This window comes from Falco biarmicus, chromosome 4 (genome assembly GCF_023638135.1).
Source record: "Falco biarmicus isolate bFalBia1 chromosome 4, bFalBia1.pri, whole genome shotgun sequence".
In the NCBI taxonomy this organism is placed as follows: Eukaryota; Metazoa; Chordata; class Aves; order Falconiformes; family Falconidae; genus Falco; species Falco biarmicus.
In genome coordinates, this window is record NC_079291.1 from 15,235,382 (window position 1) to 15,250,015 (window position 14,634).

The 14,634-nt window shown below is 36.5% G+C and overlaps 1 protein-coding gene across 2 annotated transcripts in view; it reads left to right on the plus strand.

Annotated features, from left to right (window-relative positions):
- The window catches only part of ULK4 (unc-51 like kinase 4), a 249,721-nt gene that overhangs the window by 125,544 nt on the left and 109,543 nt on the right, over positions 1 to 14,634 (plus strand). For both annotated transcript variants that reach the window (XM_056334570.1, XM_056334571.1), the window contains exon 31: positions 474 to 522. In XM_056334570.1, coding sequence (XP_056190545.1) covers positions 474 to 522 — 49 coding nt within the window. The remainder of the gene's footprint in view (positions 1 to 473; positions 523 to 14,634) is intronic.

The following is a 14,634-nucleotide window of genomic DNA, read 5'->3' on the forward strand; positions in this document are numbered from 1 at the left end:
TATTGTCAACAGAAGTGGCTGACAAATGTATCATGTATTAATATGTTAAACCCAAGAAGTTAGTTAACGTAGCATGCTTTAAAAAACACATCATGTTTGTAATTTCACGATGCACACTGACTCTGTTAATTCAAATTATTAATGGTGCACACTGTTTCGTAGTATGTATGGTATTATATTTCTGAATTGTTATTAATTTCTGCCATTTAAAAATACTAATTTAATTACTGTTCCACTCACTTGAATCAGATCAGTGAAGCAGACCTAGAAGTAATTTCCAAAGCAGTACAACATTGCTGTTTCTACTTAATAACTGAAGTGGAGCTTATTTTTGTTGAGAGCTACTCAGAGGCTGAGATTCTGGGTCATGGATTTTGGCAAGCGCACTACTCTGCTCCTTTTATGAGTTAAGTGTGCTAAATAAGAATTCACTTCCTTGCTTCTTAAATAAATCTTAAAATTTGTTTTTGCAGCCTTGTGGAAGAAATACGTCTTTTTCCAGTTCTTTTCCAAGTCATCTTGGTAAGAATAATTTTATATATTTTTTTTTCTAATAGATAGGTATTTTATCTCCCAAATAATGTCAGACTAGTAAGTTTCATTAGGTTTGTTGATAAAATAAGAAGATACTGATAAACTGAACAGTCTGTCAATACAAAACAATCTAGCTTAAGCAGCCATTTATGTGGTTCTCACCAACTAATTTGCCTGAATAAAAGGTTTCTTTTATAAGATAAATACTTTTTTCCTTTTTGAAGCAAATAAACCCCTGAAAAATAGAATTTATGAGCTTGATCCTTAATCAGAACTACATCTTTGCCAGCCCAAGCAAGAAATGCTGAGGAACTTTCATTTTATTTAACAGTGTGAAACCCAGGTTTGATATTGTTGGTATGATAATGCCAATTCCCGCTTAGGCTTTTGGAATTTCTTTCAATATAAATATCAAGGATATGGTTTTGGATAGTCATATGCTGAATTTTCATTCCTACGTAGGATCTGCCACTCATAAAGATCTTGAAAATTGTTGATGGTTTTGTCTCTGAAGTGTTGCAAAAAAATATGTTAATGAAGAAGAAAAATCTGTAGGCTACTTTGGAAGCTGGGTAATGTGCTATCCACTAGCCTTCTCATTGCTAAAATCCGTAGTCTCTTATTTTTTCATTCTTTTTGTTCATGAAGTTGTGTCAGGTAAGTGTCCTGTCATGCAAGCATGGTCCTGATGAGTATTAAATATGCATTATAAATAAATATGCATGAACTATGCAGTGCAGGCAGATTGCATACTTGGTTTTGTATCATTATTGAAATTCAGTCTTACTCAGGGTAGGTGGTGTTCATAAATATGATTCTGAATCAATTTTGATATTCCTTTCTTGGGTTTAAATATTTTAATCTTTGCTCTTCCTTTCCAGTAATTTATTTCACTGCCTGTTTTAAATCTCTTTAATACTGCATATGCAGATAAGCCCTTTTTTATTAAAGTAACCTCTTTAGTGATGATAGATTTTTTTCAGTAGCATACAGAACACAGGCTTTATGGTATTTTATGTACTATATGTATAAATCTCTTCTTGTGATAAGTATTAACAACAAAAACAACATTTTACAGTAGTTCATGAGCGGTTTTGACCTGGAATGAGTACTGCTTTTAGTTAGTAACAAGAGGGGAACACATTTAAATATGGAAGTGAAATGTTTCATGTTAATACTTTCAAATATTGAATTAATGTTTGAAAGGTCTCCAGGTATTGGAATCCTGAAATTAAACCACCTATATGTGTACACACAGACGTGTGCACACACACGTATGACGTTAGTATATAGCTATGAGTATTTGAACACTGGTTATGATCTCTAGAAATATTCTCAGATCTTGAAAAACAACTTATAATGTAACTGTAGTCATGGAATTTAACGTGTGTGTATGTCATGCCATCTAAGTAGGCTAAGTTAGAGTAAGTCATAAATGCTCCCTCCTGACCTCCCCACATACAGTTTGATGTCATGAATTCTAGAAATAGGTTTTTGAAGAGGGTAAAAAGCAGCTAAACTCAAAGTTGTCTGCGTGGCTGGTGGTCTGTGAAGATTTCACAACTCTCCCAAACCTGTATAGCTGTTTTTGAGCTTATAATTACGGTTGTGAGGGGAAAAACCTTACAGCTTTTAGGGAGAAAAAAAATCCCCTTCCAACATGCTTTGTTTGAAGATGGCATCTGTACTGGCTTCTGTTGCCAAATATAGCATTCAGGCCTTAATGGCACCCCGCTGTCAGCGGTGGTCTTGTTCACCTCCAAAGATGTGAGACACAGGTTGCCACCCTCCTTACTATTCCTCTCTTTTCCCTACCAAAAAGTGAATTCAGCAAAAGAATCTTAGGCGATTGGGAAGGCTCAGCAGCCAGGATGAATTGGACTGGAAGGATTAGTTGTTAGGCTGGTTTTCCTTGAAGAGACCAGATTAGCAGACTCCTTCATTATAGGTTTCTGAAATAAATTTCACGGTGGTATGAGTGAAGGGAGCTGCATATCATTTACTTTACATTATGCTTCATAAACTAGTCTTTGGCTAGGTTTATGCTTTTATTGGTTTCAAGAAACAGCACAGATCAGTAACTTTGAGCTCTGTGGTGTTGTACCTAGAATTTTACCACACCCTAAACTATTGAAATTGTATTATGCTTCAGAGTCAATAAATTATTTTATATTGTCAGTGATTTAATGTATAGCTATAACTATCAAGTTCAAGGAATATCACTAGTACTTCATAATTTCTGTGCCAAGACCAAATGCCCAGTGTGTTTTCCATGCATCATTAAGTATAGTTAATGTTATTTCCAGTGATGCCACTGATGGGACATTGACTCTTTTAGGCTCTGAAGGGAAATAATGTGGGCTCAGAACTGGAAAGTATCTCCAGGAGCAGCCTTCATTTCTAGGCTGTGCTACAGTCAAAGTGGGATTGAATGTACCAGCTTTAATCTAGCTATCACAGTAGCAAGGACACGATGGCTTGCAGATACTGGGCAATTCACAAGAAATAGGTTTTAATGGGACTGCTTCTCACTGCTTACTGATGTGGAGTTTCACTATCTCATATACTGCATACTACCCTGTGTTGTGGTCTAAGCGGTAGCACTGAGATTTGCCAGTTTCTTACCCTTCGTCATGTATCAGGACCAGTTAGATCTCTGAACTCAGCTGAATCGTACCAAATATAGCCTTTTATGTCATTTATGACTTCGATTTTGTGTTATAGTTGCCAAACAAAAAGAACTGGGACAGTGAAAAAGGCTGTTACTGTCTACTTAAAAAGTTTTTCTAAGAGAATAGCTATTACTGAGCTAGGTTTTAGTTAATGATCTTATTAGTAGGAGGCTTTAAATACAGTTGTTACTTCTCTGGAAACACTCAACGCTCGTTTATCACTCAACACTTGGTTACATTTAGGAAATGCACATTAATAGTGTACTTTATGAATATGTGAAAGACCTGGATGCAGTTCTCTGTTGCATTCCCTTCAGAGGGGAATTTCATGTTACAATTGAATGCAAATTAATTTTGTCAATACCCTGATCCCAGTTCCTAATGCTAACAGTTACATAGATTGAGTAGTTCTACAAAGGAATATGAAGGTATGACTGCAATATGAGTTGACATTTATCTTGCTGTAATGTCTGTTGAGATCAGTGAAGATGTAGTGATGTGTATCCCTGGAAAAAGGGAGATGTATTGGCAATGCATGAGTATATTCAGGACAGTAAATGATTGAAATAGAGAAGGAAGGCTGGCATCATAACATGCAAAATTTAAAAGATGTAAACATCCCTTGATAATGGAATGAAAAATAGTTACCCAAATTCCATGATGACATAAATGATACCAAAAGTTGGGTTGGTATAAGGTGTAAATATGAAATGCTGCTGCTGATGAAGTAGAAGAGATTGTAGCAGGAAAAGCTGCCGTGGGATGTTTCATGGTTTACTTTTTTTGCTGCCTTTTTCTGCTGCATCCATGGTGTTCAGTTTCTAATATATTTTACTGTGTCAGACCTGTGATCTATCTGCAGTATCAGTATATTACATACCAAATATTATTTTTCAATGTTATCTTATAATGCTGGAGTGAGGTTGATGAAGGAATTGAAAGTATTTTATTTCCATATATATGAATTATGGCTATTTGTATTTTAGATTGCTACTAAGATTTTGCAGAGTACCTAGAATGAAGTTGGCATACATGTTATTTTCTGTGCTATATTACTTTTTAGAGGAGGGTAATGTGGGGGCCTTCCACACATCATAAATATTACCTGGCCTTCCTTTAGGATTATCTGAATCTAAGCTATTGCATAGAAAAAAAAATCTGTGTTATTTGGTGAAATTCTGTGGCTTTGCTGCCTATAAATTTAAGAACTGAAGTGAATGATGTGTGTGATTAGGAGCTTGGTGGTGTCCTCATTTTAAAGCTCAGTAGACAAGTGTGTGCTTATCCTATTAAAATCTCTAGTATAACTTTTAATCACACCAGCATCTCACAGACTTCAGGTTTTGCTGTCAAATGTTTTTGTGCAGCATTCTGTATTTTAATGGTCAGTGATCACATGAAAAATGTGGCAACGTGGATTTAAAGGCACATCCTTTTAATAAAAATGACATTATAGTAAGATTGAAAGTTATTGTATTTATAAATGATCTTACTATTAAATACCATTAAACAATGATAGATAGTGTCTTAGTGTCTAAAGTGTACAATCTAATTGAAAGTTACAAATATAATCATGGTTTTATTTATACTGTTGATCTATTCTTAACACAAACAAGTCCACATCTTTTCTTTACACTTTGTGAAATAATTAAAATTAATTTTAAAGTTACGAATTTTAATTTGTTTTCCTTTAAATACAGTGGAAGGTTGTTTCTGTGAAAACAGAAAATATGTTTCTTATTGTAGTCATATTCATATATTATTATTTTTCCTAGCTGCCACTAGGTTTGAGGTTTTATACTGTCCCCGTGTATTTTGGGACTGCTATATGAATCCTGTGTTAAAAAGTTTAATTGCAGAATTGGACATCTTAAACTAAAGTTTCATGTACTGTTCATATTTTTGATAGACTGCAGTAAATCTGTTCTCGAATGCTCAAAAAAATGCTTCAAAATCATTGTTGTGCTGGCCAATACTGATCCTTTTGGAAGGTGTGCTTTCTCATTTTGTAACTGCTGTTGAAAATGAAGTTCATTATAACATTGAGTATTAAGGAAGAGAGTATGAGCTAGGCGTGATAGTAAGAAAAATTGTAACAGTTACACATACTCATACTCATACTTTAAAAGAAGCAACAAACCACTCCAATTTTATTTGGTTAACACCTTTTCAAGAAAGCTAATAATTTAGTGGAAATTTTATCTAAGTAGGGGATGCATAGACATGTATAACTAGATTGCTTTGTGGGTCTTTTAAAACTAAAAATAATTTTAACCAAAGGCCTTCAATAAAAAACCCCAAATACAACAACAACCAAACTGGAGAGAAAAGTTGCATAGCAGCCAAGTGGAAGCAGTGGTTAGATTTTTATATTTCATTTTGAATTTTAATTGGAGGGAAAAACTCAAGCCACAGGAAGTGGTTGGAATCAGAGATTCCGCTCCTTGTGATCCAGTTAGAGCACTGAAGCCACCCACTTAGAACAGTTTAAAAATAATACTTGTTTTCTGACAGGCTTTTCCTGTGAAGATACTATTAACAAAGGGAAAAAACATATCAGAGGAAAAGCAAGAGCCTTATCATTCTTGTTTTACTTGGTTTCTGTTTTCTGCTGAGAGATTGCAGTAAAATATCTTTTGAGGTAAGAGGTAGAAGTATTTTTCTGTTTAGCAGCTACGTGGATGATAGGTATAGAGGAACACATCAGAGCTTATTGCAACAATTGAAGCATTAGTTTACTTGTGTCTACTAAACGAAGCACCTTTTAGCCCAGTGTGGTGCACACCTCGTTGGTTGTTTAGAAGAATGGGGAGCATGTTTCTAACTCTTGCAAATACTTGTAGATCATCCAGGATTGATACTTGAAACAGTAGAGTAGGAGACTCTTACTCTTCTTATATTCTGTACAGAGTAGAAGTTTATGCTGCCAGACTCATCTGCTGCAGAAAATTGGGAGTGAATATGGCAAATAATATAAGCTATAGCACTTAGTGGGGATTGGCAGCTGGTGCTCTGTGCTGTAAAGGAGCTTAGAGCTAAAGTCCCTCTTTAAGCTGTGTGCTTGCATGAGAAGATTGATACTGGCTATTGACATTTCATTCCAGTCTGTGGGCATATTCAAACCTTAATTTAGCCTCAGCCCTCTATTAAAAAAATAATCATGAAGATATCTGGGAATGGTTAGGCAGCATAAGTTTTAAAGAACAGGAAAGAGTATTTGGTTTAATAGCTTTGTTTGTGGTATTCCTGTTCCTGTCTGTATATTCAACGCCATTATAAAAAAGTTAAATGCAATGGCTTGTTTTGGTGTATTTCATCTGCTCCTTATTGCTTTTAGGGGAAATCTGCTTTTATAAGGTATCTGAAATCAGATTCTAAGAGTGATTTTTGTAGGTTCTACAGGATGGGCATTAGTTATAGTTATGAACCCTACATTTATCCATAATGAACATATTTTTTTTTTCCTATTTATGAAGTATGCATATTTCCTGAAATCTACTAGTTTTGATAGCCAAATTGCATGCTGTGGCTGTGTACATGAAACTGCTGTGACAGCTTAGAATCTAATCTTTGAGGGTTTCTGAAAATGAAAATACCAAAATCCTTTTTTAATGGGTGGTTTATAAAGCAAAGTAAATGCTTGTTTTGAAAGAGACTTAATATCTGAAGATGAGTTAAAGAGAAACTAGTGAAAATGTGTTAGACTATCTTAGAATTTATATATTTGGATTGATAAAAAATTATGAAATAACGTTCAAAGAAGATAGATGTTATGCAAATGTAAAAACTACTATGCATAAAGAACACTTTAACAATTAGTATGGTCTAAATCTTTTCCAAACTAACAAGTTTTTGCCAATGTGCTGAAGTCTTGCGTCAACATTCAGTAAGGTGTTTTTTAATATAAATGTTAATATAAATATATTTAAATTTAACCTATTTAAATAAATTATATTTTTCATTATATCTATTATATAGTATATACATTATAAATTATATATTATGTATTATAATTAATTGTAATTATTATAAGTAAAACAAATGAAATAGTAAAATTATATAAATATTGATATAAAGATAAGTATTAATATTAATATAAATAAAATGTATTCTTTTTTAATGCTAAATCAAATGAATCGGAGTCTTTCTAGAGACTGAAGAAGATATTGTAAAAGGCAGTAGGGTCCATTATGTTAATTTCCAATTTTGTATAGAATATGGGTCCTTCTGGTAGAAATGTTTTTTTTCATTACTCTGTTAACTTGCTTAAACGCTTCAGTTTAAAAATGAGATGCATGAGACTACTTACTTCTCTTAAATTGCTGACTTGAAAATAGTGTATACTTAAAAGCAATATGCCACCATATCACAATACGTACTCCTGGAAATAAACATGTCAAAGTGTAACTCTTAGGAATTTTTTGAACAGGAAGCAGAAGATTACTGAAACATATTTTTTTTTAAGGGAACATTCTATTTTATTTTTTGTCAGTAATCTTACAGTCGGGAGTGTCTGGGAAAGTGTTTATATACTTATAGAACTGTAAATGTTTGATCAGTGTTGAAACAAGTTGCTGATCTGTTACAACAATTGTTCTCTGCAAGTATTAACACTGTACACAAAATGACCTCTTAGCAACTTTTAGTGATGTGTAACTATTGTCATCTTAACTGATGACAACAGAATTATTAGAAGCCAAAATGCATGGTATTGGTATGTGTTGGTAACGAAAACCCATGCTATATAATTTGTTTCCCCAGATGTAGTTAGATGTTGTACGGTGATTTTTTGCATATGGATAAATCAATCACAGAATCATAGGATATCTTGGGTTGGAAGGGACCCATAAGGATCATCAAGTGCAACTCCCTGCTCCTTGCAGGACTACTGAAAAATAAATTGTATGACTAAAAGTATCATCCCCATGCTCTATGAACTGACAGGCTTGGTGCCATGACCACTTCCCTCAGGAGCCTGTGCCAGTGATGACCACCCTTTTAATGAAGAACTTTTTCCTAATTCCAATCTGAACTTCCCCTGACGCAGAGTCATTCCATTTCCTCATGTCTTATTGCTGGTTACCAGAGAGAGGAGATCAGCACTTCCCCTTCTGCTGCCCCACTTGAGAAAGTTGTAGACTATGATGAGGTCTCCCCTCAGCCTTCTCCAAGCTGAACAAACCAAGTGACCTCAGCTGTTCCTTGTAAGTCTTGCCCTCGAGACCTTTCACCATCTTGATTACCCTCTTCTGAACACACTTTAAGAGCTTGATGTCCTTATATTGAGATGTCCAAAACTGCACACAGCACTTGAGGTGGAGCTGCACCAGTGCAGTGTGGAGTGGGACAACCACCTCCCTCAGTCAGCTAGCTGTGCTGTTCTTGATGCACCCCAGGACGCGGCCAGCCCTTTTGGCTGCTGGGGCATGCTGTTGACTCATATTCAACTTGCCATCAACCCAACCCTCAGATCTTTTTCCATGGGGCTGCTCTCCAGCCTCTTGTTCCCCTATGAAGAATCAACAAAAGTTTCTTTTGCATAGGCATTTTGCTACAAAAAACAGGAGAAAGATTTTACTTCCTCAATATAATTGCAACTTATGCTAGACTTTCAACATTTGCTTAACCAGAAAGCTTAAAGCTTGTCTCTGCTGCAGTCAATGTGTGGCAGCAATTTATGAAGATGTCTCCACCTACCTTTGTGCTACTAGTTTAGCTAACAGTAGTAATGTGGATAAAGCAATGCAGGGCTTAAAAAGTGCAAAGCCTTCCATGAAGCTTAATAAACACTTGGGCAGTTTGCTGCTGCAACCATCCTGCCTAGGATCCTCTAGCAAGTTCTAAGGGGAAGATGTCTTCACAGTGTATGGATGTTGTCCCATACTTGTGAAAGACCAATGTAGTTTGAAGAAATATCATGGAAAAGACTGGAACTGGAGTGTTGGAAGTGATGGAAAATACTCTGGGGACTTAGGGACCACGTGGCAGCCACATGCTGCTCATTTGGAGAGGTGCCATATACCTCTGAGGTGAAGCGTGCCACTTCTTTTGTGAATATCATGAGCTTAGGATAATGAAGGAAATACCGCATAATTAAAACTTTTGCATTCATAAGTTTTAAAACATTCTAAAAGATTCCTCTTAACAGCTGCTAGCTTTAAACAGAGCTGGAATGATTTACTTTCCCTCTATAACCTTGAGAAAATTATTGTTGTTGGGGGTTTTATGTTGTTTTTCTGAATGGTATCAGTAGCTGATTTTCAACTGTTCTTGTAGAATTGCTTGAGTAAAATAGTTTTGACTGGTTTTAATTCAACTTTCTAATATTGAGAGGTCATGCAGTTAAATGTGTATTCGTTACAAATGACAATTTGAGAAGGACAGGTTTTCAGGTGATTTCATTTACCTGAAGTACGTGATTTGTGGGATGAATATGGGGCTTGTTGGCAGAGTACTGAGAGGACTGAGAGCACCGTTTCCTTTTGTTGCTGATGATCCATGTATCTTCTTGACCCTGGGCAAATTGTATGCATCTTCTTTTTCAAATGTGCTTAGTGTGCTTCTGTCCTTTGGGTGTCCAATGAACACCTTTACTCTTAGAAAACTAGCAGAAATTGGTGCTCATACTTCTAAAACTAGGCCTGTTTAAGGACCCAGCTGGACCTTATTCAAGCAGAATTATTTAATGAATTTGCCTTATGGTTAGGTAATGCCTAAACAGTAAATGTACATCACAGGAATGTAGGGATGATAAATTCATTAGGATTTAGAAGGTGTTCAGATTTTGTAATAAGAAGCACTGCACAGATTATAAATAAATGTGGACAGCCTATTTGATGACTGAATGTCTGTATAGATCTATCAGCAGTACGATTGCTGATGGAAAAAGAAAAATATGTGAGGGGAAGCAGAACCATCCTTTAAAGCATTTTATATTATAAATTGATATTCTGCATAATAAAATGGCTTTTAAAAAGGAAAAAAAAAAAATCTTACTAAAGCATCTCTTATCATTCTTTTTCTCCTCTGGAAAATTATTTCAAATCAGTGCTCCTGTTAGAGGAGAGAATAAAATTGTTTACAAAATCACCTGAAGCTCCACTTGTGAGAGAAAAATTGAGTCCACAGCATTTGTGACAGCATTATGTTCTTTTATAGGAAGGAAATTCAGCTATTTGCATCTTAAAGGAATTGCTTTCTATTGCTCGACACTAATATTTTAGTGTGTATACTTCATAACTGGTTTTTTATGTTATATTCAGTGCTAAGGGACATAAGAAAACTCATGTTATAAACAATATTCTCTTGTGTTGCTTGGTAGGGTTTTTTTGTCCTGTCCCAGAAGTCAAAAATTTGACAGATAATAAACATGAGTCTGAAAGACTTTAATAAGATTTTAAAGCTAGCTATAACATACTGGAGAAGAAAATTGCAACAAAGTAGTGAAGTGTGTAGGTCAGTGCTTTGCAGAAATAGTGACCATGATTACTGCTGATACTAGAACACCTTTATAAGTTTTATGATGTTGTGTCTGTTTTCCATCTCTTTAGATCTCACTGTTCATGTTATATTTTACTGGTCTTCAGTAAGCAGGCAAGCATACTGTTTTTTGTGGAGGGTTGGGTTTTTTTTTGTAAAATGTTTCTAAACTAGTCTGAAGCGGAGAGTTGTTTTGTGTATTGTGGTATTGTATCTTACAAGTTGTCTTTTGAAAGAAAATATTTTTACAGTGCATTTCAAAGAAAAAGTTGCTGCAAAGTGACAATCGTTGTTGTGCCTTGCATGGGCAGGTCTCGGTCTTTATTACTTTGTTGCTCTGACTGTCCCAAGAACATTTGGCAGCGCGTCAAAGTGACAGCCCAGCTGAGGCCTGTGGTCTTTTTGCTTCTTCCATTGGTTGGGACAAACAGCTCAGTGTTACAGGGATGCATGGTGATGATGTAGTTTAAGCTCTTGTCAAAACAATTAACAGATAACTATGACCCTAATACTTGTCCAGTGTTATGGTAATACAGAACTCCTGTGATCCCTTCAAGGTTTGCCTTGGGATCTAACTAAACAGCTGTCCAAGTCTCCACACCTGCAAAGGGTGAAGCATCTGCTTATTACTGTGTGCTGGCTTTTGGCTGTTGCTCAAAATCCACTGGGCTCCTGCTATAGAGGGTTGCTTGTTGTCCTTTGGACCTTGCTGGACCCCGGCAGTTGGCGCTTCCTTTAATCCCCTCCAATTACAAAAGCTGTAATAATGCTCATTCTCAACAACTTTTAAAAGTTAGTTCTTCTTGGAAGGCTAAACTGGCTAGAAATACATAGTTTATTCAAATCCTGTTTTCAGAGAAGAATTTTAAATGTGTTGTGAGACTGTGATAGTGCTTACCCTGAACCTTTGACATCTTGGAGCAAGTCCACTGAATGGTCTTGGGGCCCTGATGATCATGGGCCCCGGAGCACATGGCAGACACAGAAGGGCTGAGAGAACAGATTTCGTATGACCTTTGCAAAGAAGTCTTGGGGGGATCTTATTCCTGTCTGTAGCTACCTCATGGGACACTACAGAGAAGATGAAGCCTGACTTGTCCCAGCAGTGCACAATGGAAGGCCAAGATGATGAAAGCAAGCTGGAAGATGGGAAATTCCAGCTTGTTATAGGAAGACACTTTTGGCTGTGAGGAGGGTGGTCAGACACTGGAACAAGAGCCCAGAGAAGTTGTAGCATCTCCATCCTTGGAGATTTTTAAAACTCAGCTGCATGCAGCTCTGAGTCAGTTTACTTTGACAGGGTCTTAGAATTGAGAGCTCCAACGGTGCAGTCAACCACATGTCATTCCATGATGTGACTGGCCCAATCTAGTCCATCTTCCTAAAAACCACCCAAGCAACCAAACAAACACTATCCTGCAGGTTATCTCTGAGCCATGATAGCCACCATTCAATGTGTCCTGCCTGTAGATAGATGTTAACTCCTCTAGATCAGAATCCAAGTCAGTAGCCTTCCAGCTGAGTTTGGGTCTCTGGGCTCTTCATCTGTTTCCTGCTTGCTCCTTCCTTGTATGCTTTGACCTTTCAGTAAGCAAGGTGGCTGGACCAAAGTGGCAATGCTTGTTCAGCTGGCTTGGCTCTGCTCCCGTGTCTGCCTTATCTGAGCCATCCACATTTAATACTGCATGAGGGTGTCCTTTTATGAACCAAATCCAAGAAAGACTGCAGGGTTGGGTGGATGGATGTGTGCAGTCACTGACCATTTCTGCCAGCTGGTTTTGTCTGGCAATATATTTGGACATTATGCAAGGTACCTTAAATATTAATCTTGTGGGTTTTGAACAGTGTTTCTGAACAAATTTTAATTAAGTGATATATTTGAGACTTTTGTGATTGAATTTGAATACTGTTGTGGAGAATTTAGGGCGAAAGAGGTAATATTTTCCTAATGATTATATGTTTACTTAAAAACAGTGCAGCTCTGACCTTTAAGGGAACATGTTAACTTCAGCTTTGCACCTGACAGATAAAAGCTGATGCTATTAGATTTTTCTTGGAAAACTGGAAGAGCTTCCTCTAAAACTAAATGGAAAACAAGTGTATTTAGATGTTAACTAAGGCCTTTCTTTTTAACTCTGTGATCTTTGGAACAGTTAAGATTTGTAAAATATTTGAAATATGTACTGAGAAAGAAGGTTTGTGATTTTTTTGTAGTGTTTAGCAGAAGAATTATATATTTAAAAAATCAGCTAAATTAAGGAATGACAGAGTGCTCTATTGTAGTTTAACTATGGTGTTAAGTATTTTCATTGTTTTTCTCTACAATTCAGACATCCTATAAAAACCTGTTGTTTTCTCACACTGAGTAAAGATGGTTTGGATCTATGCATCATTCAAAAGACTTTGAAAAATATGGAAAAGACATGAACTTCTGCCCTGAAAGGGAAATCCTATTTCTTTTATTTGTCATTTTATACTGATATGTAGCTTTCAATAGTAGTCTGCAGTACTTCATTTTATAGTGCGTTCTCTCTAGCCCACTGTGTCAGGAATAATTCTGTTGGTGTTCCCCCAGATAGTCTGAATGAGAGGAGTTTATGACCTTTTTCTGTGGTCCCTGAAGATTGTACCAGGAATTCCATTTCAGTCACCAGATCAGTCCGTGGTCTTGGGAACTTCAGGCAGAAGGGTATTGAGCTTACGTTCCTTAATGATGATGGATGTCACCAGCAGCAGGAGTGAGAGAGCAGGACTGGCCGTCACCACAGACTGCTTTAAGACTTGGACAGGCACACAATTGGTGCTTATGTTGTCTTCCCTCTCAGTTTTTCTGCAGATGTGAAGTGTTTTAAGATCTTAGCAAGTTCACAGTGCAGAGTTTCTGGGTCAAGGCTTTTTGCCCCTGTTCAACCGTTTTGGTTGCGTTTTTTCTGGGGTTTTGTTGTGGGTTTTTTTTAGTTATAAAGCTTTTTAACAATCACATATTCTTTCATCACACTCTGTTTGAGCCTTTTTTGGTAGGAGTTTTGTACATAACCTTCAGGATCTTGTGAGTATTTGTGTAATTAAAATCCTCTCAAGTTTTTTTCACACCTAACACTACTCACCTTCAGTTTAATTTGCGCTCCTTTTCAAACCAACCTTGAAACCTGTATGTGTTTCGAACTGTTGTACAATGTGTCTATCAACAGCCCTGACTCTGCATATGCAATGATGCAAGATGTGTCGCCATTGTCACTCAGGAATGAGATACTGTGGTTAGATAAGACAGTCTAATAAAAACATCTGCATAATCCTTAGTCCTGGTCAGAAAAGCAAACGATATTATAGATTGTTAGAAGAACTGTTATAATGGTAAGCAGAAAAAATATTACGCCATGTTAATCCATGTGTGGATTTTGGGTCTCCCATCTCAAAAAGGTTACAGTAGAACTGCAAAGAAGAGAGATACAGATGATCAAAGGTCTGGAATGATCTGGAAGAGATTACTTTTTCCATATGCTTTAATCTGGAAGGTGATGATTGAGGAGGAAGTATAATATACACATAGCATACAGTCATGAGTGGCTCATACAGGGTGAATAGGGAACAGTATTGCTGTTCACTGAATGTTCCAATAGAACTGTATTATAAGAACTAAAGAAAACTTGCAGTTGGGGTCTTAAAAACAGACAGAAGGTGACGCTGCTTCCCGTAGGGTTAAGTTCAGCTGTGAACTCTGTGCCATAGGGTCCTTATTTTACTTGAATTAAAAAACAAGACTGGACAAATTAATGGAAGAAAAAAATCTATTGAGAGCTATTGTGTTCAAAACACCGTGTCTGGCTCAAAGTTGTTGGGCTGTGAATTCCTAGAGGCTGGGGAAAGTGTTCTGTATACCTGGCTTGTACTTGGAAGGCCGCTTCTGCTGCCGAGTGGGTTGTTGGGGTAGGCAGACTTCTAGTTTTAG